This window comes from Uloborus diversus, chromosome 8 (genome assembly GCF_026930045.1).
Source record: "Uloborus diversus isolate 005 chromosome 8, Udiv.v.3.1, whole genome shotgun sequence".
In the NCBI taxonomy this organism is placed as follows: domain Eukaryota; kingdom Metazoa; phylum Arthropoda; class Arachnida; order Araneae; family Uloboridae; genus Uloborus; species Uloborus diversus.
Window position 1 is genome coordinate 133937669 of NC_072738.1, and position 27951 is coordinate 133965619.

Genomic DNA, 27951 nt, shown 5'->3' on the forward strand with positions numbered 1-27951 from the left:
GTCAATATTTCAACATCCCTGTTAACCTTTGAATTCGTAATATGCTGCATTTTGAAGTGGAAACAAGGCTCCCAGATAAATAGAACAATATTTTATGATATATTAGGCTGTCCCAAAATTTTTTTTAGTTTTATCAGGAAATTAAAATCTAATTGCATCTTTGTTATGAGTTTCGACTTTTTCTTTCATCTACAATCAATTCTTTTGTCTTATGAAGCTTCTCTACCAAAAACCTGCAAAATAATTTTTTTCAGGCCAATGCATCTTATTAAAAAAAAAAAAAAGTCAGAAATCGGATTTCAGAACTGTTTTTGCGTTTCTTTCAAACATATGCGTCGATAAATTGCTTTATTTTTTTTTAAAAAGGAAAAATGATTTATTTTCTAAAAGTAAATACGGTTAAATGAAAGACAAGCTTTTGCATCTTTATATTATCACATTATAAATATCTTAGTAAGTTAATGAATGGTAAAGTTTCCAGTGTTGTTTTTTCTAAAATAAATTTTATGAGTAATAAAATATTCGCTTCGATTAAAGTATTTAAAGGACTTGACATTTTTGAAGTTTGAGATTATAATTTTGTCTATAACTTTTTTCATTTGTGTCATTCCATGGGAAAACGGGAATTTTGTTCCGCGCGTGACAGCTGATATTTTTCATTAAAGATAATAATTAAAAAAGTTAATGAGCAAAACTTTGTAGTTTAAGAAATCGCAAACGTATATGTAATTTCTTAAGCAAAAGGTTTCGTTCATTGCCTTTTTTGATTATGCTTTTGTGAAATACATCCGCTGTCACAAACGAAAAAAAATGGCTGCTGCTCCGTGGAATGGCTCATTTATATTCAGTTTTGTTATTTTATAAAGATTAATATTTTACAAAGATTTTAGCGCTGCGATTAAGCAAGTAGTGATTACTCGTGGAACCCCAGCCAAAGTTCTAAGAAACCCTATGGCTCCACGGTGCCAAGGTTAAAGATCTCTGATGATCTGGTAATGATGAAAGTGAAGAAAAACTTTTTGTAAAAAATAAAGAAAAAAAAGAGAAAATTGCTAATGGGACAATCAAATATTTACAATAAAGTGTGAAGTGCTTGAAAGAGCCATTTAGTTTTACAACAAACTCCAAAGGCTCGGAAATGCAAATCGATTTTCCAGCATAACCCAAGTTACTCACAAAAGGCACTACATTTTAGTTTTTTTTAAACCACCGTTACCCTTCCCTTTGCAAGGAAAGCTTGCAAGTAGTGTGAAAGATATTAAGCTGTGTTTCATGAAAAAAGGCTTCTTTCCGTCGTCATATCAATCACCACAGAATCCTTGTAAGCTTTCTTGTCGTCCAAATTCGGCATACTAACTACGGGAGGTGGGGTTGTCTGGGCCAACAATGGCGACTCGCGCAAACTGTCGAAACTGCAAGACTCCGTAATGGTAGGCAGGAACCTCTTCATTACAGGCTTGCCGTCGCTGCCGTGTCGCATCGCCACTTCGGTTGGTGCATTCTGGACGTTTTGGAATCTCGTGGAACACGCTGAAGGGGTCGTTCGCTGCTGAAGCAGCGACTGCAGACGCACTTGTTTGTCCAGGTTGCTGGAACCGGTGCTGGAACGTCGAGCACTTGCTTTGGTTTCTGTTTTATTTGAAGATAGAATGGGCCATTTGAAGGTGATAGGGGGTGAGGAGGACTCGGCTGAAGACTGCTCTTCCAAAGCACGATTAGCTTTCACTTTGGCAAACACGCGCCGAACTCTGGCTGCAAATGAAGTGTTCAATGGTACCACATCAGGCCTAGAAAATAACACAAATAAAAACATGACTTTTTGGTGATATGCTAAGAGGAGTTTTTTTTTCTTTCCTTTAATAGTTACAGCCATTACTTAGTGAAAACTGTGCAATAATTTGTAAACATACTTTTAGAAGTAGACATTTGCTCACAGATTACAAGGATGTAAGCTTCTAAAACCACGAAACAAATCTTCTCCCGTTTTTTGTTACTTTTTATTATATTTCATATGAAACAACAACACACAAAAATTCGAAAATATAAATATGCTACACAATTTGCCAAAAGAAGATGGATTTTGTATTTCGTACAATGTGTGTGACGGACATGCTCGATAAACCTTAACAATTAGCATTACCGAAACCTCATTGCATTTGCTGATTATAGCAAGCGATACAGATATTCTTTTAAACGAGGTGCAATATTTTTCACATGGAATTTTCAAAATGGAACATAAAACTAATGATTATTATTCAAATATTTTTAAGCAACTGATGGACAGAATTCTTGTAATTTGACGACGACATCGAGATGAAAATTGTTGGTGTATGTTAAAACATCATGATAATATCTCACAACTTATGTATTCAACAGCTGATTTGAACCTGCTGCAAGATGCCAAAACGCTGATTCAAGCTTTATAATTTGAATAACCAGCGGCTCGAGTGTCCGAGACAGGTTCACAACGACTGATACGAGTAAGTACGACCGTAAAAAAGGGCTGACAGCGGAATATTTTGCAAAACCCAAGATTGGGCTCATAAAATTACCCATAGATCTAGACAAGAAAGATTCGCAATTTCGAAATTGTTACTAATGTAGCTGGCCGCTTTTTAATCTTAAAAAATGATTAAGTAAAAAAAAAAAATCGTCTGATGAAAAGAAGTCTGGATACAATTAGTACAATAGGTAAAAGAAGACAGGTAGGCAGGAGAGATTAATGACACAAAGAGAGAAATTACTGTCTGACCACGGATTGTATGGAAAGACAAACATCCATTTTACAGCTGGAAATGGACAAATCTATTATTTTTAGCGATGCCAGCTTTTGCAGAAGCAGAGTCTCATTCAAATGAGCGGATTACCGGCATCAAATTTTTACTTTTCCCCCTCATTCAGATAGATTCGTCTTATCTGGACGTTTGAAAATTCCATACAATCCGTGGTTGGACAGTACAGTCATGGTTAGCGCGGGGAGGATTTTGCTTTTCTTCCCGACGCAATCTTTTTATGCAGAACCTTTCACTCTAGATTGCTTAGTCATAAAATTATATTTTAGTGAAAATATTATGTTTTATCACGAATATATTTATTAAAGTTATCTTTTTCATCATTAAAGCCCAAAATCCAAGAATTTCAAACAAAATCTTGAACACAAGATCACTACACTGTAAAAACGATTCAGAAACGTTTCTGGAAAATAATGCGTAGCTGATGTGCCCAATTTCTGCGAGTAACATATCTTGCAAAATCCAGGAATATTTTCTGCTAAAATTCAGTAACCTTCTCAAAGTTACCTGGAAGCTTCCTGAGAAGTTCAAAAATCTTCCTATTAAAGCCAGTCGTGTGTCTGGAAAATTAGAGTAAACTTAGGAATGTATAATATAATAGCTCGGCATCTTCCTGATCTGTGTCAAGAAAGTTCCAAGAGTATTATTGCAAACATAGCCAAAGCTAAGCCAGAATTGCAAGTGAGTGACGAGAATTTTACCCGCCTGCAATTCTTCCAAAGCAAAGTAGTACACATTTATTCGCTCCCTTTGGGAGCTTAATTAGCATGGACGGCCCGTAATTGAACTGAAGCCGATGCACTTTATAAATACGTTCAGTTAATCTTTAAACTGGGAGCTAGAAATATTTTTCACAACAGTGAAAAGTCTGCATTCACGCGACTTGTAGCAATTCAGGAAACTTTTGACAATGACACTTGATTTTTTCCAGGAAGTGGATAAAAACCATTAAAATCCCGAAACGTAACACGGAAATACCCAGTAACGTTTCGGAATTTTTTTAACAGTGTATATTCCCAAGATCTTTGGGAAAAACACTAGCTTTGGTAGCTCTGCAGTAAAAGTATGACGATTTTTTTTTGCAAAAGTTTAGGAGTGCGTGTAAAATAATCAAAGTTAGCATGAATTGCTGCAACCAATATTTTACAAGTTGGTAATGAGCAAAATTGCTAAAAGTTCAATAGAATTTTTTTTTTGTGCAGAAGATTTCCATCTCTCTGAGAAGTCTTCCATTATATCTCAGAAATGACCCTTAGCTCATCTTTATATAACTGAGGCATGATAATCAGCACAATCATCCTATTTATAGTTGGCCACCTTGTCTAGTGGTCAGAGAAGTCTGACTGCGATGAGGAGGTCCCGGGTTCAAATCCAGGCTCGAGCATGGATATCCTTTCTCTCTACTGTTCTTGTCCTTTCTTTGTGTTGTTGTGCTGTGAATGGTTGCACACCCTATAAATGGGTCCTTATGGCATGTGTGTACTGCGGGAGTCAGACTTCACACCTGATTACGGTACAGTTGGAAAAGTGAAGCAGCGCACCCCAAATTGCCAGCCTAGTTGGCACAAGACAACAACATCCTATTTATATTCAGAAACCACACCCAATTACGGTACAGTCGGAAAAGTGAAGCAGCGCACCCCAAATTGCCAGCCTAATTGGCACAAGACAACAACATCCTATTTATATTCAGAAACCATTCCCACACCCGATTACGGTACAGTTGGAAAAGTGAAGCAGCGCACCCCAAATTGCCAGCCTAGTTGGCACAAGACAACAACATCCTATTTATATTCAGAAACCATTCCCACACCCAATTACGGTACAGTCGGAAAAGTGAAGCAGCGCACCCAAAATTGCCAGCCTAATTAGCACAAGACAACAACATCCTATTTATATTCAGAAACCATTCCCACACCCGATTACGGTACAGTTGGAAAAGTGAAGCAGCGCACCCCCAATTGCCAGCCTAGTTGGCAAAAGACAACAACATCCTATTTATATTCAGAAGTCATTCCCACTAGCAGGATTTTAATGCCTTACTTCATTTTCACAGTGATAAAACTTTTTACATACCTTGCTTGAGATTCACTGAATCTTCTTGGAGACTTGAGACCATCGCTGGGGCCTGTCGGTGTCAAGAACAAGTTAGGAGGTTTCTGCGCTGCCAGGCGGAAGGGAAGTTCGTGGCCAACTTCCACGCTGGAATGTCTTCGAAGCTTTTGTCTTCGCCCTCCTAAGGGTATCGGAGCATTTTGTGGAAATTCAACTAGCCATAAATCTTCTTCTTCAAACTGCACATCATTTACCTGAGATGAATGCGCAAACGTTTAAACCCTTCATAAAATTTAAATTATTGAAACAGTTTTTTATATTTTATACCGCGTTTACTGAAGTGAAAATATCAATATTATTATAGAATCATTTAAAAACAGATTCAAAAGGCAAACTACTCTTTTGGGGTTTATTCCGAAGAAACTAGTTTGCAAGCTATTCGGTTATTTACTTTATAGTGTATACTTTTGGTTTTTAAAATTATGTTTTAATTTATATTAGTTATCTAATACTTTTCAAACAAAAAATTAATAATATTTTTGTAGTTAGAACTGACGATTTTTTTCATAAAACGATTTTTAAACTCTATAGTTGTATTTAAATAAGGATAAACATTTATTTTGGAAGAATTAGTAGAGGTTAAGAAATTTCCTCTTAAATTTTCTTATTTAGGCTAACATAAAATATATAACAGAGCATTAAACATGCAAACTACACTTAAGATGAAATCTAAAACACTGAAAAAGAATCCTAATCGAGAAAATAAACCTGTCTATAACGATCCTATTGGGACCTAAAAACATATTGTTATAGACAGGTTATCGTTATAGATAGTTTGATTATTTATGCTGACACTTTGCTGGGACCCGAGGAAAATATTGTTGTAGACAGTTTTATTGTTATATACAGTATTGTTATACACAGGTTTCACTGTATATACGTTTTATTTTGTGTGGGAAAGGGAGGAGAAAAAAAAGCAAAATATCTAGTTTTGATGAAGCTAGTTGTAGTAAATACCTTTTGTAATTCATCAAACTTTCTATTAAAAGTAGAATTCCATACATACTGATCAGTTGCTGAAACTGTTTCTGAATCAAACTGAACAAATTATTTTTAACATAAATGCCTCAAAATTTTAAGCACAGTGCTTTTACTGTCTCATTTTGCTGTTGAAAATTAATCTAGCAAGATTTTAAATACATCTTAAGTTTTAAGATTTTCACTTTCAAATTAGACATTTTAAAGATTACTGGATATTTTAAGCGAAAAACTATGTGGCACTAGAATATTCTTACCCAAATTTAAACTTTGGGGGTGAAATATGACTGTATTTACTGCACTTTAAAAGCGTTCCAGACACCTAAACATTTTTGAATGATTTATGCTCGTACAGAGCTAGGCTTCAAATAAAAAATTTCATACATGCAATTTTATTTGCTTATTTGTTGAAGACACACACACAAGAAGCTTTTTTAGTATGACACTGATGCTTTTTTTTCAATTAGTATTCTTAGAGACTTTTGAAAAAAAAAAAAAAAAACTGATTAAAGAGTGTTATTCAAAAGATTTTTTTTTTTTTTTTTTTTGCGTCGTCAAGAACTAAATTACACAGCGTAGTCTATACTGCCGTGGGAAGGTAAAGCGCAGTATCTTCAGAAAGGAGATGAATTTCGTTGAAGAAACGTGTTTTGGATTCCACTCTAAAAATAGGGACTTTGTTGTTGTTTTCGCGCTTTATTTTCAGTGGAAATTTAATAAGCTAGCTTTTACAATAAAGATAAAGTACAATAAATAAATAAATATAAAAAAATAAACTAGTCGATACTACTTCAATTTATCTCCCCACGGTAGGATAATAAAAAAATATAAATTAATGAAACTATGCAGTTTCTTACTGGATGGGTTGGTGAAGTGATATCAATGCTGCACGAAACCGATTCCCGTGTCTTCTCAACAGTTGAAGAAATCGGCTGAGTAATTTCTTCGGGTTTAGAAATGGGCAATTCTTCCTCCGCCAGGAAGTTTTTACCAAACTGAAAGAAGCGTAACAATAAATTAAAAATTAATTTGTACAATAACGTTTTAGTCATTAAAAAGGGAAAAAATGGAGTTTTTAAGCAATAATTGAAAGATGATCGGATATTTTTTTTATAATAACGCAGACTCTCCTACTTACCATAACATTTTTCAGGAAATTTTAATATAACGCCCACATAAACACAGAAAAAGTGTGACATTTACATTAAGAGTTGTTATGAAAAGGGTGACAGATTCATCAACCAATGTTTATTTAGCGTGCTAAGTTTTTGAAGTTTATCTCATATGCATGATGAGTTTCAGTTATTTTTCCGGAGGGACATTTGTAAAATAAATAATCATAACCGTGAACACTTGGTGCGCGTTCATGATTTTTCTTCAAAGTAGTCAAAACACAGCGCGTATCTGTTAGTCAAACGCTGCCAAAAACAATGTTGCTGAAATTCAAAATTGAATCTTTAAATATTTTAAAGCAAAACAAGCCATTAAACAACACTAAAAATGGCATTGAAATGAATAATAAATTATTCGTTAAACATTAATTAAAGAGCAAAACAATCCGCGAAATGAGGAAAATAAGCCATTAACTTACATGTAAAGTTCCGTTAATATATATATATATATATATATATATATATATATATATATAAATTCATTAAACAGCATTAAAAGCTTCATTAATGAATAAAATAATTAAAAAAAAAGCTCCAACTTAAATTTTCCATTAAAATGTAAAATAAGGCATGGGGAGCAAAAATGACAGCAGCGATTTGAGCAATAGATATTTGATGCATCAGGGCCGTAACCAGAAAATAATTTCGGGAAGGGTTTAAAACCTTTCATGCGGAGCTTTGCGCTATTTGTGCTAATGTTCAAGTCGTCGGGTTATCTATTATGAAAGCGTTTTAATATACATATGAAAGACATTTGAGTTTTGGAACAATATTTTTTGGAAAATTTTAAATATAAACACACTTTTAAATGTCACTTTTCGGGGAGGGGGGCGGTTGAACCCTAAGAACCCCCTGTATACGGCCCTGTGATGCATAACAGCGAAGAATAAGTAAAATTTTTCACAAAAAGATTGAAAATTTAAAATTTCCACCCTTATAATGGTGTTAAAAATTAAAATTATTTCAGAGAAGAAAAAACATACAGTAACAACTTGTAGAAGGGATCAAAAGCCTTTACCTTTTTAGCACATTGTTGTTGAAGGCCTTTAATGGTGGCGTCTTTTTGTCGAATTTCTTCTTCGAGGTCTAGAATTCTGAGGCACATATCTTTTTGACTTTCTACCTAAAAAGATACGAGAATTTAGGTCTTTTATTTAAATAAGCATTTTTATTGGTGTGTGACTTTGTTTGCTCTGAAAAGTAGAGTCTATTAGTTTAAAAAAAACATTAAAATGAGTTATTACCCTGATTTGAAGTTATCTTGCTCTTTGAAGTCACTTTTAAACCACACGAGAAATGGAATGAAAAATAAATCTGTGCATAATCGGCGTTGCACGGTTTACCTCGAAAATAAGAGTTATGTCAAGTGACGCGTGTTCAACTATTAGTGTTAAATAAAAGAAAATAAATAATAGAATGCTGCCATAGGTCTAAATAATGGCGATAGTTCCTAAAGATCACTGTTAAAGTTTGGACTTTAGTCGCTAAAAATTCTCAGCTGAATGAGAAATCTTGATAAATAAAGTTTACACTCCCCTAAAAATCAAAATACTTGAATGAATAAGCAGAAATATAGATTAAAGGATTATTGAGTAAAGGTAACAGTACCTTTAGTCCCTCAAAATCCTTTATTGACTGAGGACAATAGTCCTTAAAGATTCCTATCAAAGAAGGACAACAGCCCCTGAAAATTCCTATTAGTCCCCCAAATTTTTCATTAGAAAAAGAAAAACATTCCTTAAAATTCTCTATTACGATAATTCTAAAAATCCCTGTTAAAATAAGGGTTACAGTTTTCAAAGTAATTCAGCAATCCCACTAAAAATATCTATCCGGACAAGGAAAATAGTTTAAAAAACCAATTTTAGATTGAGAGAAAAAAATTTAAAATAAGATTAACATTCTCTTTTTTAATCCCTATCTGAATTAGAACAATAGCTTAAAAAGTCTCCTTTGAATAAGTTCTCTTAAAGTCTCCATTAGGAAAACGACGTTAGTCCGCCAAAATTGACATTAGCATCACCCAGTTTGAAATAACGTTAAACGACAAATCTTAAAATCACGATTAGATTCAGCACAATAGTAAAAGTCTCCATGAGTAGGGGGGACTGGGGCAAGATGCCGAGCCGGGCAAGATGACAAATGCCTTAATTTTTCCGTTTTAAACTAGGTAACTGCATCAACTGCATGTTAATGGCTCTCGTATCCGATTTTCGTTCAGCAATAGTATAGAGACGCTGAAATCGCCATATTTGTGTTAGTTCCGAAGCTCAGATTGTTTATCGTTGCCACGATATAACTTTTATGCATGTGTAAATAAGCTCTGCTGCATATACATATAGGATATATCGTGTCGCTTGAGTATTTATGAGTAACTTAGTTTAAATACTACCTATTACTATGAATACATGTCAATTAATCGCCTTTTGTTATGGCAATGGAGAAGAATCCGTTCAAACAGGCAATCTGGGGGAAGATGACGGGCAGCAACGCGGGGCAAGATGACGAGCTTGCCTATTGCCCGTGTTTCGGAATTTATTAAACTAACTATGTTGTTGACTTTATTGAATTCCTCTAAACGCTGTCTGTTTTGCGCGACCTTGCGCTTCTCCTCAGGGGCTAAAGGACGCATTGAATCAAGGTATGTATCGTTCGAAAGCGGGTGACCGGGGCTATTTATAAACTAGTTGACCAAGTGACTAGTTGAATGAATTAAATCAAGCAAAGAATCTCCTGCTGCGCTGATTATTGACAATCATGAATCTCACATATCTTTGCAGGCTATCTTATATTACAGTGAAAAAACATTATCATGGTTGGGTTGCCATTTCACACATCGCATCGTCTCTAGCTCCTGATGCGTCATTTTTCTGCCCATTGAAAACCTACTATAGCCAAGCATTGACAACTTTATGGTCATTCATCAAAGACAAACTATCACAGAAAAAAAAAATATTGGTGAGCTTTTGAGCACCGGTTACTTCAAAGCAGCTACAGTTGGAAATGCCGATAAAGGGTTTAAAGAATGAGGTATCGAGTCTCATAATTTTCTTGTTTTTAGCGGACTATGACGTTGTTAGCTCTGAAACTGAGAATAATAGTGCTAATCCTCAGACCTAGGGAGTAGAAAACCAACATATAAACCCTCCAGACGAAGCAGAAGTTATGGCAAATGCTGATTCCGATACACCAAAGAAGCATGTTTAGTGTTTCTGATTTCACTCCATTGCCTAAAGCAACAAATGCGAGAAAACAAAAACTGAAGCTCAAACATTCTTACAAGCACACCCATCAGAGAAATGTCAGAACAAGGAGCAAAGCGGAAGAAAAAAAAAAGAATTATTTTAAAAAAAACAGGAAAAATAAGCTTGTAAAGCTAAAAGGGAGTAAAAAAAAAAAAAAAACTCAGACCAAGTTCCTGTAGGCCCAAGTCTATTACTACGGGCCCGTATTCATGCCAGGCAATGCAGTTGCATCAAATTCAAAGAATAGTGATCTAAGATGCCTTGCTTGGAAAGTGGAATTTTGAAACCCTCCAACATAAGAATTGATCCAGAGCTGTAAAAGCCAAGAGTGGTGGCATGAGGAATGTTCTAATCATGAAAATGGTATTTTTATTTGTGTCTATTGTTAGTTGCAACATTACACTACAACGCATTACGCTTAATTTGATACTTAGTAAGATGTAAAAACACAGTTATCATTTGTAAAACTACGTAACATATTCAAAGCATAAAATATGTTCAACCTTTTTCAACATTGTCATCTTGCCCCTTGGTCAAAGTCATCTTGCCCCAGTACTGAGGCAAGATGACGATTTGTTAAGGTTATGAAAAAATAAAAATATCCTTCGTTATTTTATTTGAAAAATTTAATGGCACTATACTTAATACTACAAGGGACTACTCTAACAGCTCATGTAAAACTAATTTTGCTATCCTTAAAAATAAATTAATAAACCACGAAAATTGTTAGCATAGTAATCTTGCCCCGGTCTCTCCTACAACTAAAATCTATGATTATCTTCTGCCGGCAGTACAAAAAGAAATTGGTAAATCGCGGAAAAATAACCAATTAGGGAAAATTTTCTTAAATTTCCCGATTACAGGAAAAGCCTCAAAGCAAAAGCGTCTGTCTATCCGAATTACTTTTATTTATATAGTTCAATTCGAGTAGAGATATTTTTAATGGAAAGATTTTCAACAGTTGTAAAACCTTTAATATTACTAACTCTGCGAGAAAAATAGGATTATGTATAAGCTCTTGATCTATGAAATGATTTTGCTTCAAATAAACTTAATCGTAAAGAAATTTTGAAGTAGAGCTTGAATAGAAAAGGATTTTTCTTTTAATCAATTTAAAGGATTTTTTGAACATTTTAACGCTTAATGTTACAGTTTATTGGGAAAACAAACTTTTTGAGAAAAACAATGAAGTTAGAAATAAAAATCACCCCCCCCCCCAAAAAAAAATAAAAAAAATTGGAGAAACCTTCTGAATATATATATGAATGGAGTTGTTTCCTTCAGGCAAAAATACTACTTTTAGTCACTAAATTTGATGGAATGAGCAAAAAAAAAAAAAAAAAAACACTTTCATTTTCCCAACAGTTATTTTTTTAATTAATTGTTTTAAAATGTCCAATTTTTTAAACAAGGCGTGGTCTTTATGAACTTCACAATTCATGTACTTTGACGCATTCCACTGGCACGATGAATGTTTACGCTTGCTGTCTACCGCATTTCCAGGTTATGATAATTTAGAAGCGAATTAATTATTCTTCACTCTACGCTTACTATGAACCACATCGTTGCCACAATATATGAGTAAAGATGTAAATTAAATACTGTGCTCTGCAATAATGGCAACAGTGAATAGCAGTTAATTTGTGATGTCATGCGCAGAAACGTAAAAAATAAAATTGAGTCTGCGCACAGACTAAAATTAAAAAAAAAAAAAGTAAACTTTGTCAAATTATTGAAAAAATGGTCAAATTCTATGTTTTTAAAGCATGCTCTTTCGGAAAAAATACTTTTAAAATTTCGGAAACGACCCTATTTCAAAATAAAATTGTGCGGAAAAAAAAAACAGAAAATATGAGGAGTCGGGGAACGTTGGTTCACGTTTTCTACTTTTCATTTTTTATCTCAACGAAAATTTAATGAACAGTTTGATTTTATACCAAGGGATTCATTAAACATTTCTCATCATCCCAGATTTTCTTAAATGTTCAACTCAGTAAATATTTTAATATTAAGTTCTTTACAGAACTTTGTAAAATGGACCAACTTGTCCCATGCCCGGGGTACGTTGGTTCGCATGACGTAAACAATTTCTATTACAAATTTAATGATAAATATTATCCAGTATTTTCCAACTATCTTATTTTCTTTTGTGTTTAGAATGAAAACATACTGTAGTTTAATGATTAATAGAACATAATAAATTTAACCAAATATTAAATTAATCACCATCTTTATTTTCTCAAGAATCAGCAAAATTTGGGTCTTCATCAACTTCACTGTTCCTATAACTATAGCTGAAGCAAACCTAACCTGGCAGCATCATAATGCTGTGATTAGGATCTACGTAGCCTTTACGATGCTGCCAGGTTAAGTTTGCACCAACCGTTGAATATTTCTTTTCTAATTCTTAAAAAAAAAAAAAAAAAAAAAAAAAAAAAAAAAAAAAAAAAAAATCCATTTTTGTAGTCCTCTGAAAGTGGATCAATGTACCCCGAGTTCTTGGTCTGAAAAAATGCTGAAATATATTTTTTTCTTTACTCCAAAAAATAAAGAAACCAAAATTAATTGTGAGTTAAAAGAATTTTCTTTAGAAGAGGAATTGCATTTATTGCTCCAATCTTGATAAAAACCGTTTAAAAATATCAAGGAGATACCTCTGAAAATTACTCAGCACTGCTCTCAAAAAAAAAATTGTTCAATATAACTGTATCATGTGATTTCACTGTAGGATTTGTAGGATTATAAGTGATATTCGTCAGTGATCAAGTAAAACAAAAAATATTAACAGTACTAAAATGTGCCCTGACTCCTCCTATATTGAAGCATAATGTTTACTGATTTTTTAGTTTAGACGGTAGGACTCAATTTATGTATTTTTTAGAATTTTTGCGTTTATTTCTCATTCAAAACGATTTTGCTTTTTGATTATCATTATTTAAGTTAAATTGTTAAGGTGTAAATCCTTAATTTTAATTCTTACTTTTTAATTTTCATTCTTTCTATGTAGAGTAGTTGTTAAACGTTAAAAAAATTCAGTTAAAATCAAAGCATGTAATTTTAACATATTTTTCTTACATTTATAAATTATTTTCTAGAATTGTATAAAACAGTATTTACGTCTTTTATATTTACTCTTTTTTTTTTTTTGAAATTCTAAATTTGAGAAAATTTTGCTTAGGTACTCAGTTTCCTCTTTTGTTTTCCCAACCTTTGCGCTTAAACATTGGAAAATTTTTCTTTATTCTAAAATATTCCAACTAAAACGAAAAAATAGTCATAATGTTTTGAAAAGTAAGGCATATACGTGAAGGAGATATATCTTCCTTTGTGATATTTGTTTCCATTGTTGAAATACATTTTAACATTTTTTGACCCGAAGCGAAATGACACAAAAGCACCTAAGGTAACAAAATTGATGTTATTATACATGAAAAGCTTGTTTATTTCTGGGTGAACTCCTAGTTAACTGTGTATAATACAGACCATTCGATTTGTTAATGTACTTTTAAAAATCAGTCATTCAGCGCAGTATTTTAACCCACTACTCTGGAGCAGTAGGTCTCACTGTAGAACGAGCTATGCGGCAAATATTTTTCACTTGCAGTGAAGTGAAGATTCCGGTTCAGATTAAGAAATGTTGAGAATAAATGACAAAGAAAGGGAAAACTAATTTTTAACAACTCTTCAGGATTTTATGTCATTTCTGAAGACTAATTCTGTTATTAATTTTTAGGACTCGACCGATACATCGGCCTGGCCGATGCATCGGCGCCGATGGTTCAACAATTTAGCCATCGGCATCGGCATCGGCGGCCGATGCTAAATTGCAAGAAACATCGGCCCATCGGCCTTAAAAACTTCGAAAAGCCGATGGAATTGGCCGATGTTTTTGAAAAAAAAAAAAGACCTTTGATGTTTTACCTTTTAATACAAAGTAAAGGTTGTTTTCATATAAAATTGTTTACTAAATTTCAGTATGAATTTTTATTTGAGTCACCCCTGAAAGAGTTTTTAATACTGCATTCAGGTACCAAACAAGTTAATTATTGCGTTGTTTCTTGCTGCTGGATGTACGTAGTATCTCTCATAAGTCATAACTCCAAAATGGTAAACTGTAGAAGGATAAGTTTTTGCGTGTGGGGTGTGCGTACGTTCCAGTTGTGCACTTCCCTTTTTGTTTTCGATCGGGTGTTCTGAAAAGCCTGTTTACTCATTTTTTGTGCCTATTAATTACTTATTTCAATGCAAAACTAAGATAGCGTCTCAGACTGACGGTCATTTGCTGATATATTGTCGAATTGGAGACAATGGAAACAAATATGAGATGGCAAAACCCCGCTATTCATTTTAAAACACTCTGTATTTTAAATCCGCCACTGCAAGTCAATACAAACTCGGGTGCAAGTTTCGGAAGGGTTTTTTTGCTCAATGTTTATGATTATTTTGAACTCTATTTTTTACGACTATTTTGAATTTCCGAGAACACTTGTGTGCCCCTCCTCCCACTCCCTCAATTTCTGAAATTAAACTCTAGTTATACTCCTGAGTTGTTTAAAACTAACACCATTCATAAAATTAGAGATTTTTTTTTTTCAAACTTTATCTATTGTTTAGAAAGAATTTAGAGCATTAATTTAAGAAATTGATTAAAGAAAGACGTTTTGAATGGTGACACAATTCGGAAATCGAAGGGACTTTTGAATTTTTTCTTCGGAAGTGCGGAAATAGATTCAGAAACTCTTCCGAGGTGTTGGTTTTAGCGGTTCTGTACTACAAATATTAGGCCGAGGTTGGGGCCGAAGTGTGAGTTACTGCAAAATCAGAGGGTGACCCCCCCCCCCCTCCATTTCGTAATGCGCCATCTTTTTTGTATGATTAATAGCAATCGATTTTTTTTTCTGTTGTAAGTAACTATTTTTATGTATTTATATAAAATCAATGAATAAGTTATTTTCGTTTTTTATAGAAAAGTTTCAAGGATTTTCTATTATGCAATTTTTTAAATTTCAGAAAATTACTGTTAAATTGAAAAATTTAATTTGAACTTGTTTGTAAAGCTTCATAAAAGATTAAACAATCTAATTGTTCAATATTATGTATGCAAACATCAGATCAAGTAGTCATATGTATTCAGTTATTAACTTTGTGTAAATATTGATTTTGTTTATAGCTGCGTTTTAAGAACCTCGCTCTTTTCATGGCAATTTTTTTTCCAGCAAAATTTATGTCACTGTTTTAGTTTTTTGAAAAATGCAAAATTTTCTATTCATAAATTTTAAATAAGAAAAAAATATTTCTTTTATGATTTAGTATTGTAATTTATCTGTTATCTTTTTTTTTAATTTGATGACTAAAAAATGTCTACGTGCAATCTTTCCAATTTAATTGCGTAATTTGTTGACGGTTTCATAGTTTTATTCTTAATTTTTTTTGAATGATTTAACAACATAATTTAATGTTTTTTAACTATGATTAGTGAACTTAAATCCATACATCATTACAATATTACTGAAATCTTAGTTATATGTTCAATTAAAAAAAAAAAAAAATCAATTGTTTATTAAACAGTCTTTTTGTTTTTCTTCCTTTTTTCTTTCTTTCTTTCTTTCTTTTTTTTCTGGCTGTTTTTCTTTATCTTTCATTGTACAGCAGTCAAAAAAGGAAAAGCATAACTACACCCTATATAGATTGTACGTAGTACGATCCAAAAGTTCGGGACAAGCTGTATAAAACCTTACCCAGAATAGTTCACATTACAGAAGCACATCCACCTTCAAAAGTTTACCTTGAGGGACAATGTACTTCTGCCAGTGTTTATATAACTTTTGGAAACACTTCTGAAAGCCAGTTTTCGCTACCTTCTATGATGCAGCTTTATCTTCTCCTGACGAGGGAAAGCATCGTCCATGCAAATGTTTTTTTGCTGGGAACAGGTAAAAGTCACACGGAGCTAAGTCCGACGAAACGTTATGTTATTTGTTTGTCATATCAGAGTATTGACCAATCGAACCGTGCATCCTCAACATGAAAGTCGCCTTCTTCCCTACGATGAAGTTAAAGCAGCAGCGCAAGAGGCCTTACAGGAGGTTGCGAAAATGTCTTCCAGGAGCGCTTCTAAAAGCTATACGAACATTGGCAGAAGTGCATAGTCGTTCAAGGTGACTATTTTGTAGATAGATTTGCTTCGGTAATGTGAACTATTCAGGGTAAGGTTTTATACAACTTGTCCTCTAACCTTTAGATCATACTACGTACGTATGAGTTTTCAACTTACTATTTCATAACGTTTTTGAGTGACGTAAGTTTACGCGCATGAAGACATCACAAGAGAATTTGCGATAATTAACTGAGGAAGCGTTCAAAATGGATATTTCGGTCATCTACATGTTCTTAGGTACATATGCATGTACAGATGTGCCGAAAAAACTTGTGAAGTTTAAATTGGGTGATCGTAAAATAAAAATTTAGGTGAAAATCTGATTTTTTTTTATTTTTTGTGATTGCAATTCCTTATTCGTAGAAAGGAAGTAAAGTGAAACGAATCAATCATCCTTTAAATCTCTGACAATTTTATCAATTTATTTCTGTTTGATTTTTTTTTTTTTGCCATCGGCCAACGGCATCGGCCATTGGCCATCGGCAATCGGCCATTTGGAGGAAAACAATCGGCCATCGGCCATCGGCCATCTTTGAACAATCGGCCAACAATCGGCATCGGCCCATCGGCCAAAAAATGCCATCGGTCGAGCCCTATTAATTTTCATTTTATTCGTAAAACTACCTTTAAGCAATATTTTTTAAAGCAGGCTCGCTTAGCAAAAGTGATCGTTTTCAGTAAGTACTTTTATTTAAAGCGTTTTTACTTCCTTTTACAAAAAAGGAAGTATTGTATTCGCCAAAAAATTTTCACTCAAATATCGACCTTAATTTTCAATTTGCTCACCCCCGAATGAATGTTGAGTTTTTTTTTCGACCCGACCACACGTGCATATATACTTAAGAACGTATAGACGCCAGAAATATCCATTTTGACGATTCCCGAGTTGATTACTACGAGTTTTCTCGTGACGTCTGTATGTACGTATGTATGTCGCATAACTCAAGAAGGGTACGTCCTAGAAAGTTGAAATTTGGTACGTAGACTCCTAGTGGAGTCTAGTTGTGCACCTCCACCCGGATGTTTCTTAAGGGCTCTTTTGCACCCCATTGTTAATGTCGATGCAAACTCAAGTGGTTGCTATAATTCGGTGGACACTTGGCGATATATCGCCAGTTTTTTGGTCGCTAAGTTTTGCCGCCAACTGGGTGACAAATTTGGCGATTTTTTTTTTTTAAATCTGGTTTCCATTTGGTTACTGTTGGTGATATTTAGAGAGTTAACTATTGAATCACATTAAAATTGCCAATAATGGGGAAATAACATTAAATTGGAGTAAAAGGAAGTCATGTGATACACACATCATCTCGTTTAAAACAAAGATTAGAAAATAGTACACTGTAAAAAATTTCAGAAACGTTACTGAGTATTTCCATGTAACGTTTCGGTATTTCAACGGTTTTTATCCACTTCTTGGAAATATCAAGTATCATTGTCAAAAAGTTTCCTGAATGGCTACAAGTTGCAGGAATGCAGACTTCTCACTGCTGTAAAAAATATTTATAGCTCCCAGTTTAAAGATTAACTGAGAGTATTTATAAGGTGTATCGACTTAATTTCAATTACGGGTTGTCCGGACTGTTTAAGCTCCCAATGGGAACGAAAAAGCCTTTGGACTTAGCTTTGCAAAAATTGCAATCATTACTTGCAATTCTGATTTAGCTTAGGCCATGATTGCAATACTGCTTATAGAGCTATTATATTATCCCTACCTAAGATTACTTTAAAGTTCTAGAGACTCGACTGGCTTTAAACGGGAAGATTTCTGGATTTCTCAGGATATTTTCAAGAAAGTTACTGAGTTTTAGCGGAAAACATTCCTGGTTTTTGCGAGATATGTTACTGACTGAAATTGGGCACATTAGCTGCCTAATATTTTCCAGGAAGGTTTCTGAATCGTTTTTACAGGGTAGTTAAAATTTAAAATACAAGAAATACGAAACTTAACAAATTATGTTTCATCTTTGAATAAATCTATTTTATTTAATACTAGTGGTGCCCGCACGGCTTTGCCCGTAATAGAAAAATTAAAAAGTCTTTTGGTTCGCCTGTATATTTACGAATAATGGTGAATTTTCTCGCCAATTGGCTTGTACCCATGTTACGGTTCCACGTTATGATAATTTCGTATCTCGCCAATTGGCTTGTGCCCATGTTACGATTCCACGTTATGATAATTTCGTAATTTACTCGTCCATCTTATGATAGTTTTGTTCTTAAAATTGGAATGGGAAAAGAACCACATCGAATTTTCAAAAAATCGCTTCGAGGTGCACACCCCCATGCTACAAACTAACTTTGTGCCAAATTTCATGAAAATCGGCCGAACGGTCTAGGCGCAATGCGCGTCACAGAGATCCTGACAGACAGAGGGGCATTCAACTTTATTATTAGTAAAGAATATCGTTGAATGTCACGTGTAATAACAACTTACTTTGATGAATCGTATTAAATTATTTGAGGCTTTAAGCAATATTTTCTAAGGCTAAAAAAAGCACTATTTTATACTTGATCATTAAATGACATTAATTCAATTTTATTCCTTGTAATAAAAGCATTTTCCAAGAAATAATGAAATAATGTGATAAATATTCATTAATCCTTTTAGTGGGAAGCACGAAGTCATTTTTAAAGGATTAGGTCCAGTAAAATATTTTTAATTTCTGCTAAAGTAGAAATTTTAAACTGCAAAACTTTAAATGACAAAAAAAAAAAAAAAAAAAAAAAAAAAAAAAAAAAAAAAACACGAATTTTGAAATATGAAAAATTATTCCCATAATACTGTAAACTGCTTCATTTTAGAAATTTTGAAATCTTTATCAAGATAAATATAATATCAGAAGCTTAAGATGCACTTCATCGCGTAAGAGAAAATGAAGGATTTTTACGAAAATTATTTTAGCAACGTAAGAAATCTCGCGAATATTCGAATTATCAGAATTACCTGACGTGCGTAAAACTACGTGTCATACATTTCTCCGAGCTCTGCAGTTTAATCATTCTCCAAATTTGAAATTTAGTGAAACGCATTTAAAACGCAGTTTAATTTGCGTTAAAGCTTCTGACAATAATTTATATTAACGAATTTGGTGCTTTTCCGTTAATGGTGTTGTTTTCATCAGTCAAAAGTACTACTTTTAGTCACTAAAGATGATAGAATAAGCAAAAAAAAAAAAAAAAAAAAAAAAAAAAAAAAAAAAAAAAAAACACGGAGCACAGAAAAAAAACTTTTATTTTCAAAACATTCAATTTTTAATTAATTTTTTAAAATGCGATTTTTAAAACAAGGTGTGGTCTTTATGACGTCACAAGTGATGAACTTTGGCGCGCTATTCCACTGGCGGGCTAAATGCTTATGCTTGCTGTCTACCACGTTTTCACGATATAATAATCAAGAAGCGAATTAAATATTGCGCTCTACGCTTGTTATCAACCATGTCGTTGCCAGTACATGCGAGTAAAGAAGCGAATTAAATATTGCTCTCTGCACTAATGGCATCAGTGAAGGGCATTTCATCATTTGTGATGTCATGTGCAGAAGCGTTGAAAATGAAATTGAATCTGCGCACCAATTAAAATAATTGTTAAAAAATGTAAACTGTCAAATTATTTTAAAAATGGTCAAATCCTATGTTTTTAAGCATGCTCTTTCAGAAACAAATACATTTAAATTTTCGGAAACGACCCCATTGTATTCAACTCGGCACATTTTAGTTTTGACCATTATTTTTTATTTCATTCATTGCCACCATGTTTGGTCAAAATCACATAGAAACTACTTGGTCATATCATTCGTTATTTTGTTTTTTTAAGTCAACTTTTAAGCAAAATAGGTCCTTCAACAAGATTGAAACTCTCATTAAATTGTTAGTAGTTACTCTAAATAGTTTACAGAAGCCATCAGTAAACTAAGACGAAAGTAAACTAATCCGCCAAATAAATGACAAGCCATTAAAAACAAAGAAATAAAAGTTTTAATGAAGTAGGGGAGACTAGGGATACTTGATCCTCACTTTGGTTTTCAATTTTTTTTCTCTCTACCGCAAATTATCTGTTTTTTAAAAAAATTGCATGAACAATGTTAATTTTCCCTCTATCTGACACTATTTTTTAGTTGAAATTAAACAGATAATTTTGGTAAACTATTTCAATGTTTTTATAAAGGGATCCCGTATTCCCACATCTATGGATGCGTAATCCCTTTACGTCCCCTTACTTTGATCCCACTGAGAAAATACATAGACTTTTCATTGTATCAGCAATTTACCTATGGATTTTAGTTTTTGATATAATGTTTTCTAAACAATAACAATATTTCTAATTTTATTTCTTCGGTGATAATACAAGGTCCGGCTACCAATTTCCAGGACTGAGGTAACTGTAAGAGAACGAAAAGCCGAAAGATGGCGCTAATGATTGCATACTGAAGAGCGTTCTCATGCGCATGTGCTGTGCAATCGGCGCCATCCTGAAGCAAGTAGATCTCGTGGGAATTTGCATTAAAACGTAGCTCTTCAATTTCTGTTGTCACCATAATGCGAACTTTTTCAATTGCTTCCGGCGTGCGTACACTGTAAAAACGATTCAGAAACGTTCCTGGAAAACAATGGGCAGCTGATGTGCCCAATTTCTGACAGTAACATATCTCGCAAAAACCAGGAACGTTTTCCGCTAAACTTCAATAACCTTCCTGAAAAATCCAGAAATCTTTTCGTTCAAAGCCAGTCGTGTCTCTGTAACATCAGAGTAATCTTAAGCAGAGATAACATAATAGTTTGGCACCCTCGTGGTTTATCAAGACCGTTCCAAAAGCAGTATTGCAACCACGGCCAAAGTTAAACCAGAATTGCAAGTACGTATCAAGCTTCTCACTTGATTGCAATTCTTGCAAAGCTATGTAGTCTATACTTATCCGCTCCCTTTGGAAGTTTAACCAGCATGGACAAGCCATAGCTGAACTGAAGCCGATACACCTTATAAATGCTATCAGTTAATCTTTAAACAGGGAGCTAAAAATATTTTTTTCAACAGAGAGAAGTCTGCATTAGGACAACTTGTAGCAATTCAGGAAACTTTTTTATATTGATACTCAATATTTCCAGGAAGTGGATTAAAACCATTGAAATCCTGAAACGTTACATGGAAATACTCAGTAACGTTTCGGATTTTTTTTACAGTGTACGGACTGCGGCCGACATGTGTGTGGATCATCATCGACGCTTTTGCGGCCGTCCCGAATGTGTTCAAGCCTTTCAAAAGTTCAAGTGAACGTGTTTCAACATTTCGTATGTTTCTGCAGCTGTCTTGCCCAATTTGAAGCAAAATGTAATGTTAATTCTTTCCTCCATTTTCACTTCGACGACAGGTATTTGATAGCTACGTTTTAATGCGCCTTTCCATGAGAACATCTTACTTTAGAATGACGCCGATTGCACTGCACATGCGCAAGAAAACGCTTTTTAATATGCAATCATTCGCGCCATCTTCTGGCTTTTCGTTCTTCTACAGTTACGTCAGTTCTGGAAATTAATAGCCGGACCTTGTAATATGAACACAAAAATAACATTGTTCTAAATTCAACTGGGAAGTTCGTAGAATAATGTGCACATCTTTAACGAACTTATGATACTTTTGATAAGTTACTTATTCTCCAATTAGGTTGTGAACAATATATTTTATAAATAAATCTAATAACCTTTTTAATAGTGACGTAATAAAGCTAAAAATGCTAAAAAAATAAAAGATGATAACTTATTAAAAATCAACTTATTGAATTAATTTTTAAAAAAGAGAAGAAAAATGTAAGTATTAGTATACTCATGAAAAAGAAAAGAAAACCTAGCAAATGTTTTCAAAACCTGAAAAGTCAAATGAAAACATTATTGTTGCTGTAGTTCCTTAAGCTCCACTCAATCTAACTGTATGTAGCAAATTAAGATTTTCATTCTCATCTACTACACTTTTGTTAGTTTTTTCAGGAAAAATAGACTTAGCATACTACCTTTTCGTTTAAAAAAACATTTCAATTTCTGGAAATCCGACTTTGCATTCTATTTGACTTACATAATGGGTAACTCTCTTATTCGTTGTAAATCTAGATAGAGCAAAATCATTTTTTAATTCAAACAAGGATCATATTTCAACTTGTTCAAGCTCATTCGACTGAGCAGAGCATAATTCATCACTAGAGTTGAGGTTTTATGTGTAAATAAAAAATCTAGAGTTGGGTTTATAAGTGCGAGAAGATACTTTAAATATTTTGCAAATTTACTGCACTTATTGTTTATATCTATTATTTATACTATGTTAAATTTTATTATGTTAACATGGTTTTGAATGTTTAAAATTAAAGACAGCTAAGTAAACTACAGTTTTATTGTTTTCGTTTTGTTTATATTGTTATAAGGATACTTCATTTCTGGGATCATGTATCACTGAAACGAAGGGATTAAGTATCTCTAATATGATTTTTTTACAAACATACTTGTTATATTTTTAACAAACATTGACTGTTCACTAAAAGTATTTCTCAATTATTTAAGACAATCTATACTTTAAAATTAAACTTCGCTTATTTTTTTTTGTATGTAACAGACAATGCAAACTTCAGAATGGTTCCCTTAAAAATTGTTTCCCTTAACGCATTCTGACGATTATTTCAAGAGAAAAACAAAATGGCTGAAAAATACTAAGTATTTTCAGTTTTTATGTGCAAGTACAACTTTGACATTGTTGCCTGGCTTCAAAGCTCTTTCTAATGATTTTGGCACATTTTTTGCTGAGGGATCATGTATCCCCAGGAATCAAGTACCCTTCTCCTACCCCTTTTCCACAAAGGAAATAACACAACAGTAAATGCTTCAGCAAAATGTTATATGATTCACCAATTAACTATATCGGTAAATAAAGCAAAAATGTTTCTTTAAAATATAAAATATGAAAATGAGTAGGAAACATGGCGTTAAAGTAAACACTACGCATCTTATTTCGCCTGTTTAGAAGTTAACAAGATGCCAAGCAGAGTGATTTAGCTACTACAGAAAATATCAGGAATTATTTTAAAATCACACATAAAAATAGTTTTTAGTTCCCTGAAATTTTCCAGATTTTAAACTGAAGAAAATTTAGGAAAGCAATAACCGCTCTGCAAGAATTTCGTCAGGATTAGAACGATCAAAATTACCCGACATAGGCAGGTTTACATGGCATTAATATCCTTATAGATTTTCAATTAACCTCCAAATTTGGGGAGCATCAAACCACAGCCAAAATAAGATAAATAAATACCTTTGTGCTGAAAAGTAAAGAAATAAAAACGTCAAAAAGCACAAATTGCAAATTACTGCAGACACGTGTTTCGGCGTTACAAGGAACGCCTTTTTCAATTCAAAAGAAATAAGCTTATGGATGCAAAGACATCCGACAAAAGCTATAACTTTTTTGCTTAAACATCATTTGTCGAATGTCTTTGCACCCATAAGCTTATTTCTTTTGCATTGAAAAAAGGGTTCCTTGCAACGCCGAAACACGTATATGTAGTAATAATTTGTGCTTTTTGACGTTGCTATTTCTTAATTCGGAACCAAAATGTTGCTCAATGTACTCAAACTTTCCAACAATCATAAGTAATTTTCTAAAACCACATATAAGGATAAGTTCCAAAAGTTTGAAATTCTCCAAATTGCAACTAAGTATGCTACGTAATGCAGGGAGAAATATGACGTCCAGATGGCTTCTGCCTTTAAGTGCGGGAAGAAAATAATCGGATTATTTGGCCTCAGGTCACAACCATTAGCGACATTCCAGAAGGTATTTTGAGGTAAAAGCGAAATTATGTTCTTGCGACATCTGTTCCATCTCTTAGTGGCTCGATATGGCATTTAATACGATCCTTTCCATCAAATGCATCTTTTGAAGTCGTTAGCTCTGGCATCGCAAATGAACCAGATAAAGTGCTGATAGAATTACATTACGTAACTGTTATAGCGTGTTACGTAATCGGTTCATAAAGTACAATGAAATGTGGCTATGTACATACAGGGTGTCCTGAAAAAGACTGACTGTTTTCAAAAATTTATAACAGGAGAATGGTTAATGATAAAAAAATAATTTTGCAGAAAATTCATGCGGTGGGAGGTAAGTTTCGTCCTCCAAAGTTCCAAATTTTAGTTCAAAATTTTTTTTCAATAGATGGCGCTTCAGATTGTATAATACCGTAAATCAAAGAAAGACAGAAAATTACATCATAAGTTTTCGAAAAATGTTTCTAATAAACAAAATTACACACCAATATTCTCAAAAATGCCTGCCGCCGGCTGCAACCACATGTCGTAATCGGAGGAAAAATAGGTGACTTCCAATAATTATTTTTTGACTTAAGAGGCTTATTGTCTGCAGCGCCATCTATGGAAAGAATTTTGAACTAAAATTTGGAATTCTGGGGGACGAAACACGAAACTTACGGACCACCACATGAATTTTCTAAAAATTTTTTTTTGATCATTACCCATTTTCCCGTTATAAATTTTTGAAAACAGTCAGTCTTTTTCAGGACACCCTGTAAATATGATAAAACAAATATAAGATTCCATGTAATGTCCCACAAAAGTGCAATACTGTACTTTTTACACACTTTGTAACTGCACAAAAGTCTCTGAAGTATTGCACTACCACAAAAGTGGAATACTGCACATACTTTTGCAGTTACAAAAGTTCAAAACTGCAATTTCGTAACTGCTAAATTTTTATTTTTCATTTCTTTGCATTTTTCTCATCTATTGTACTTCAGCTCTATTGTGCAAGTTTGATTATTTGGTTTCATTGAAAATAAAGAACTAAAAAACCGCCAAATTCAAACATTTCTCTATTGTTTTTAATGCATCTAACACGCGTTTCTTCAAGTAGCTCGAAAACTCATTTCTGCACATACTGCCTTTTAGCTTCCCACGGTAAAAAAACGATATAATTCAAATGGAAATAATAAACATTTTTCATGATTTAACTTAATGTCTGAGAAATAATATGTTTTGTGGTAAAACAGTTTTCATGATTTACCAAACGCCTGACATATCATATGTTTTGCTGCAAGTCGTAGAAATAAACACCGATCAAGCTGAGTTAGACAATAAATCAGCGGATTAAAAGTTAAAAAAAAAAATCTAATAGGGGGAAAAGAGAAAACGATTGGCTTTTATCGCGTAATAGCCTTAATACGCTATACTGTACCAAAACAAGCGATATAAAAATACATTGACAACTCTATAAATTAAACTTCATATGAAGTAACGAATAAATACTTTTGTGCTAGAAAATTAACTGAATGAATTACCAACGTTTTAATGCACAAAAATTGCAAATTACTGCAGACACGTGTTTCGAGGTTAGAAGGAATCCCATTTTCAGTACTAAGAAGTGTGAGCTTTTGAATGAAAAGTCATCCAAGGAAAGCAACACAGTGAAACGACACTTTAAATAACACAAAAAGAAATTAACAAAACAAACAAGATAAAATGACACCTAGAGCCAAAATTTATTAATTAATTCCTTCAGGAAAAAACCGTTAAGTAATAAATTTCCAAGGAATCCCACAAACAATGTATATTGTCCAATAAAAAAAACGACTGCGAATAAATTAGCAATAAATTTACTGACGGGGAAAATTATGAACCGATGAAACGTAACAAATAGAGAAAAGCAGAAAAAACAGAGTGAAGGATAAACAAATCATCCTTACAGTGGTTTCATTTACTAGACTATATGCATTGTTTGTGGGATTTCTTCTTACTTAACGGTTTTTTCTTGATTTAATTATGTAATAAATTTTGACTCTAGGTGTCATTTTTTCTTGCTTGTTTTGTTAATTTCGATTTTTTCCACCGTGTTGCTTTCCTCGGATGGTATTTTATCCAAAAGCTCACACTTCTTTGCATTGAAAAAAGGGTTCCTCGTAACCCCGAAACACGTGTCTGCAGTAATTTGTAATTTTTGTGCATTGAAAAGTTGGTAACTCATTTATTCAATTCATATGAAGTATTCAATTATGTGCAAACGATCTTAAATCAGTAGAAAAAAGTGGGTCAACACCTAAACTAGCTTTTTTGACTCGGTGTAACTCAAAAATAAGTGTAAGCAATATTATTCTTCTTTTGCATGATTAGTCTTTACTAACAGCATTTACTTTTTAAAATTAATTACATTGAAGAGAGAGGAGATATATATGATCCAAAAGTATTATATGGTTACCACATGTATTGAAATTGTTAAATTAGTTTCTAGTTAAATTTTTTATAAAAAGTATTAGATTGCAATGAATTCACAATTATTTCGTTCATTTATCGTACAATTTTTATAGTAGCATGAAACGAGGAATCAAAATATATGTAAAAAAATGAACTTACGATATATGTATCCATTGTGGATTTAAAATCTTCAACTATTTTCGCAACGAAATCTTTGATGCTTCCTGAAAACGGTGAGAGCATGGGCACTTGATCAAAAGTTTGTTCTTGGGGGTTGTTTTGGACATGAGATGTTTTGTTGGGCTTTGATGATTCTTCTTGGTAAACTTCTTCATCTTCAGATGTGGACGGCGTTAGTGAATAATTTGAAGACATGGGTGATATGTCGGGTGAAATACTTCGCGCGTTGAGTCCAGAGCCAGTCATGAGAATGCCCGGCACTTTTTGATGAACGTTGGACAGCTTCTCTTGAGCAAAACTGCTACTGAGCAACATCCCATCACAAAGAGTCTTTCGCCTGTGGCTAGGCTGCTTCGCCATTTTTTCTATGGAACTACTGAAAAGTTCGCTCCTGTTCCAGTTGCTAACTGATGGCTTTGAAGGCTGCCAGCTAGTCCTTCGTGTCTCTGTTTGCTTGGTTGCTTGAGCTTCCGGCATAGAACGCTTCGGCAATTGAAGCGCTAAATTTTCCGGCTTCAAGACAACATCACAGCTTTTGCTTTTTGCACTATCTTCGCCGTTTTCAACCTCCGAAGAATTCTGAGCTGGAAGCACATTTTTTTTCTGTCTCCTGTGAACGAGCTTGGATATTTTACACCAGAACGTCTTTTTCCTCTTCAAGGAAAAATGAGGCAATCTGTTCCTCTTTCGTAGTTTGGAATGAAGGATTCGATCCACTAACGTAGACACCGAAGAAGACGACGCGTCAGAAGTCTTTTTGTTTTCCGAACTGGATACTGACAAGTGAACGTAGTTGGCTTTGATGAGAGAATTGCTGCAGAGCTTTGGTTCCAGATTGGGACTCAAGATCTTCTTCCCAGAACCATCAGAGCTGAAAGAGAAGTTCGAACTTCTCGACGGATGTTGTTGATCGTGATCTGGCTCCCTTTTGCTCTTCAGTAGGTATGCTAAGCTGATTCCTAAAACAATAATTATCATAAATAAACATTCGAACGAAACCCTGATACATAAAAAACCTACGCAGATCTGTTTGATTGATGTCAGTTTTATTTTTGTGAAATTTCATTGATTTCG

At 33.6% G+C, this 27951-nt stretch overlaps 1 protein-coding gene across 1 annotated transcript; it reads right to left on the minus strand.

Moving 5' to 3' along the window:
- Nucleotides 1-1270: 1270 nt before the first annotated feature.
- LOC129228610 (uncharacterized) lies at nucleotides 1271-27855 on the minus strand. Its single transcript, XM_054863291.1, has 5 exons — nucleotides 26857-27855; nucleotides 8076-8180; nucleotides 6743-6880; nucleotides 4869-5101; nucleotides 1271-1787 (listed from the first exon to the last, which is right to left on the minus strand). Exons 1-5 carry the CDS (start codon nucleotides 27853-27855, stop codon nucleotides 1271-1273), a joined length of 1992 nt encoding a protein of 663 aa, XP_054719266.1.
- Between the last annotated feature and the right edge of the window lie 96 nt (nucleotides 27856-27951).

Excerpts from the sequence above, each read along its gene's own strand:
- LOC129228610 (XM_054863291.1), bottom strand. The coding sequence starts at position 27,855 with ATGATAATTATTGTTTTAGGAATCAGCTTAGCATACCTACTGAAGAGC. Across the intron at positions 6,881-8,075 it reads AACAACAATGTGCTAAAAAG|TTTGGTAAAAACTTCCTGGC; the intron begins GTAAAGGCTTTT and ends CGCTTCTTTCAG. Across the intron at positions 5,102-6,742 it reads TCACTTCACCAACCCATCCA|GTAAATGATGTGCAGTTTGA; the intron begins GTAAGAAACTGC and ends CATTCATCTCAG.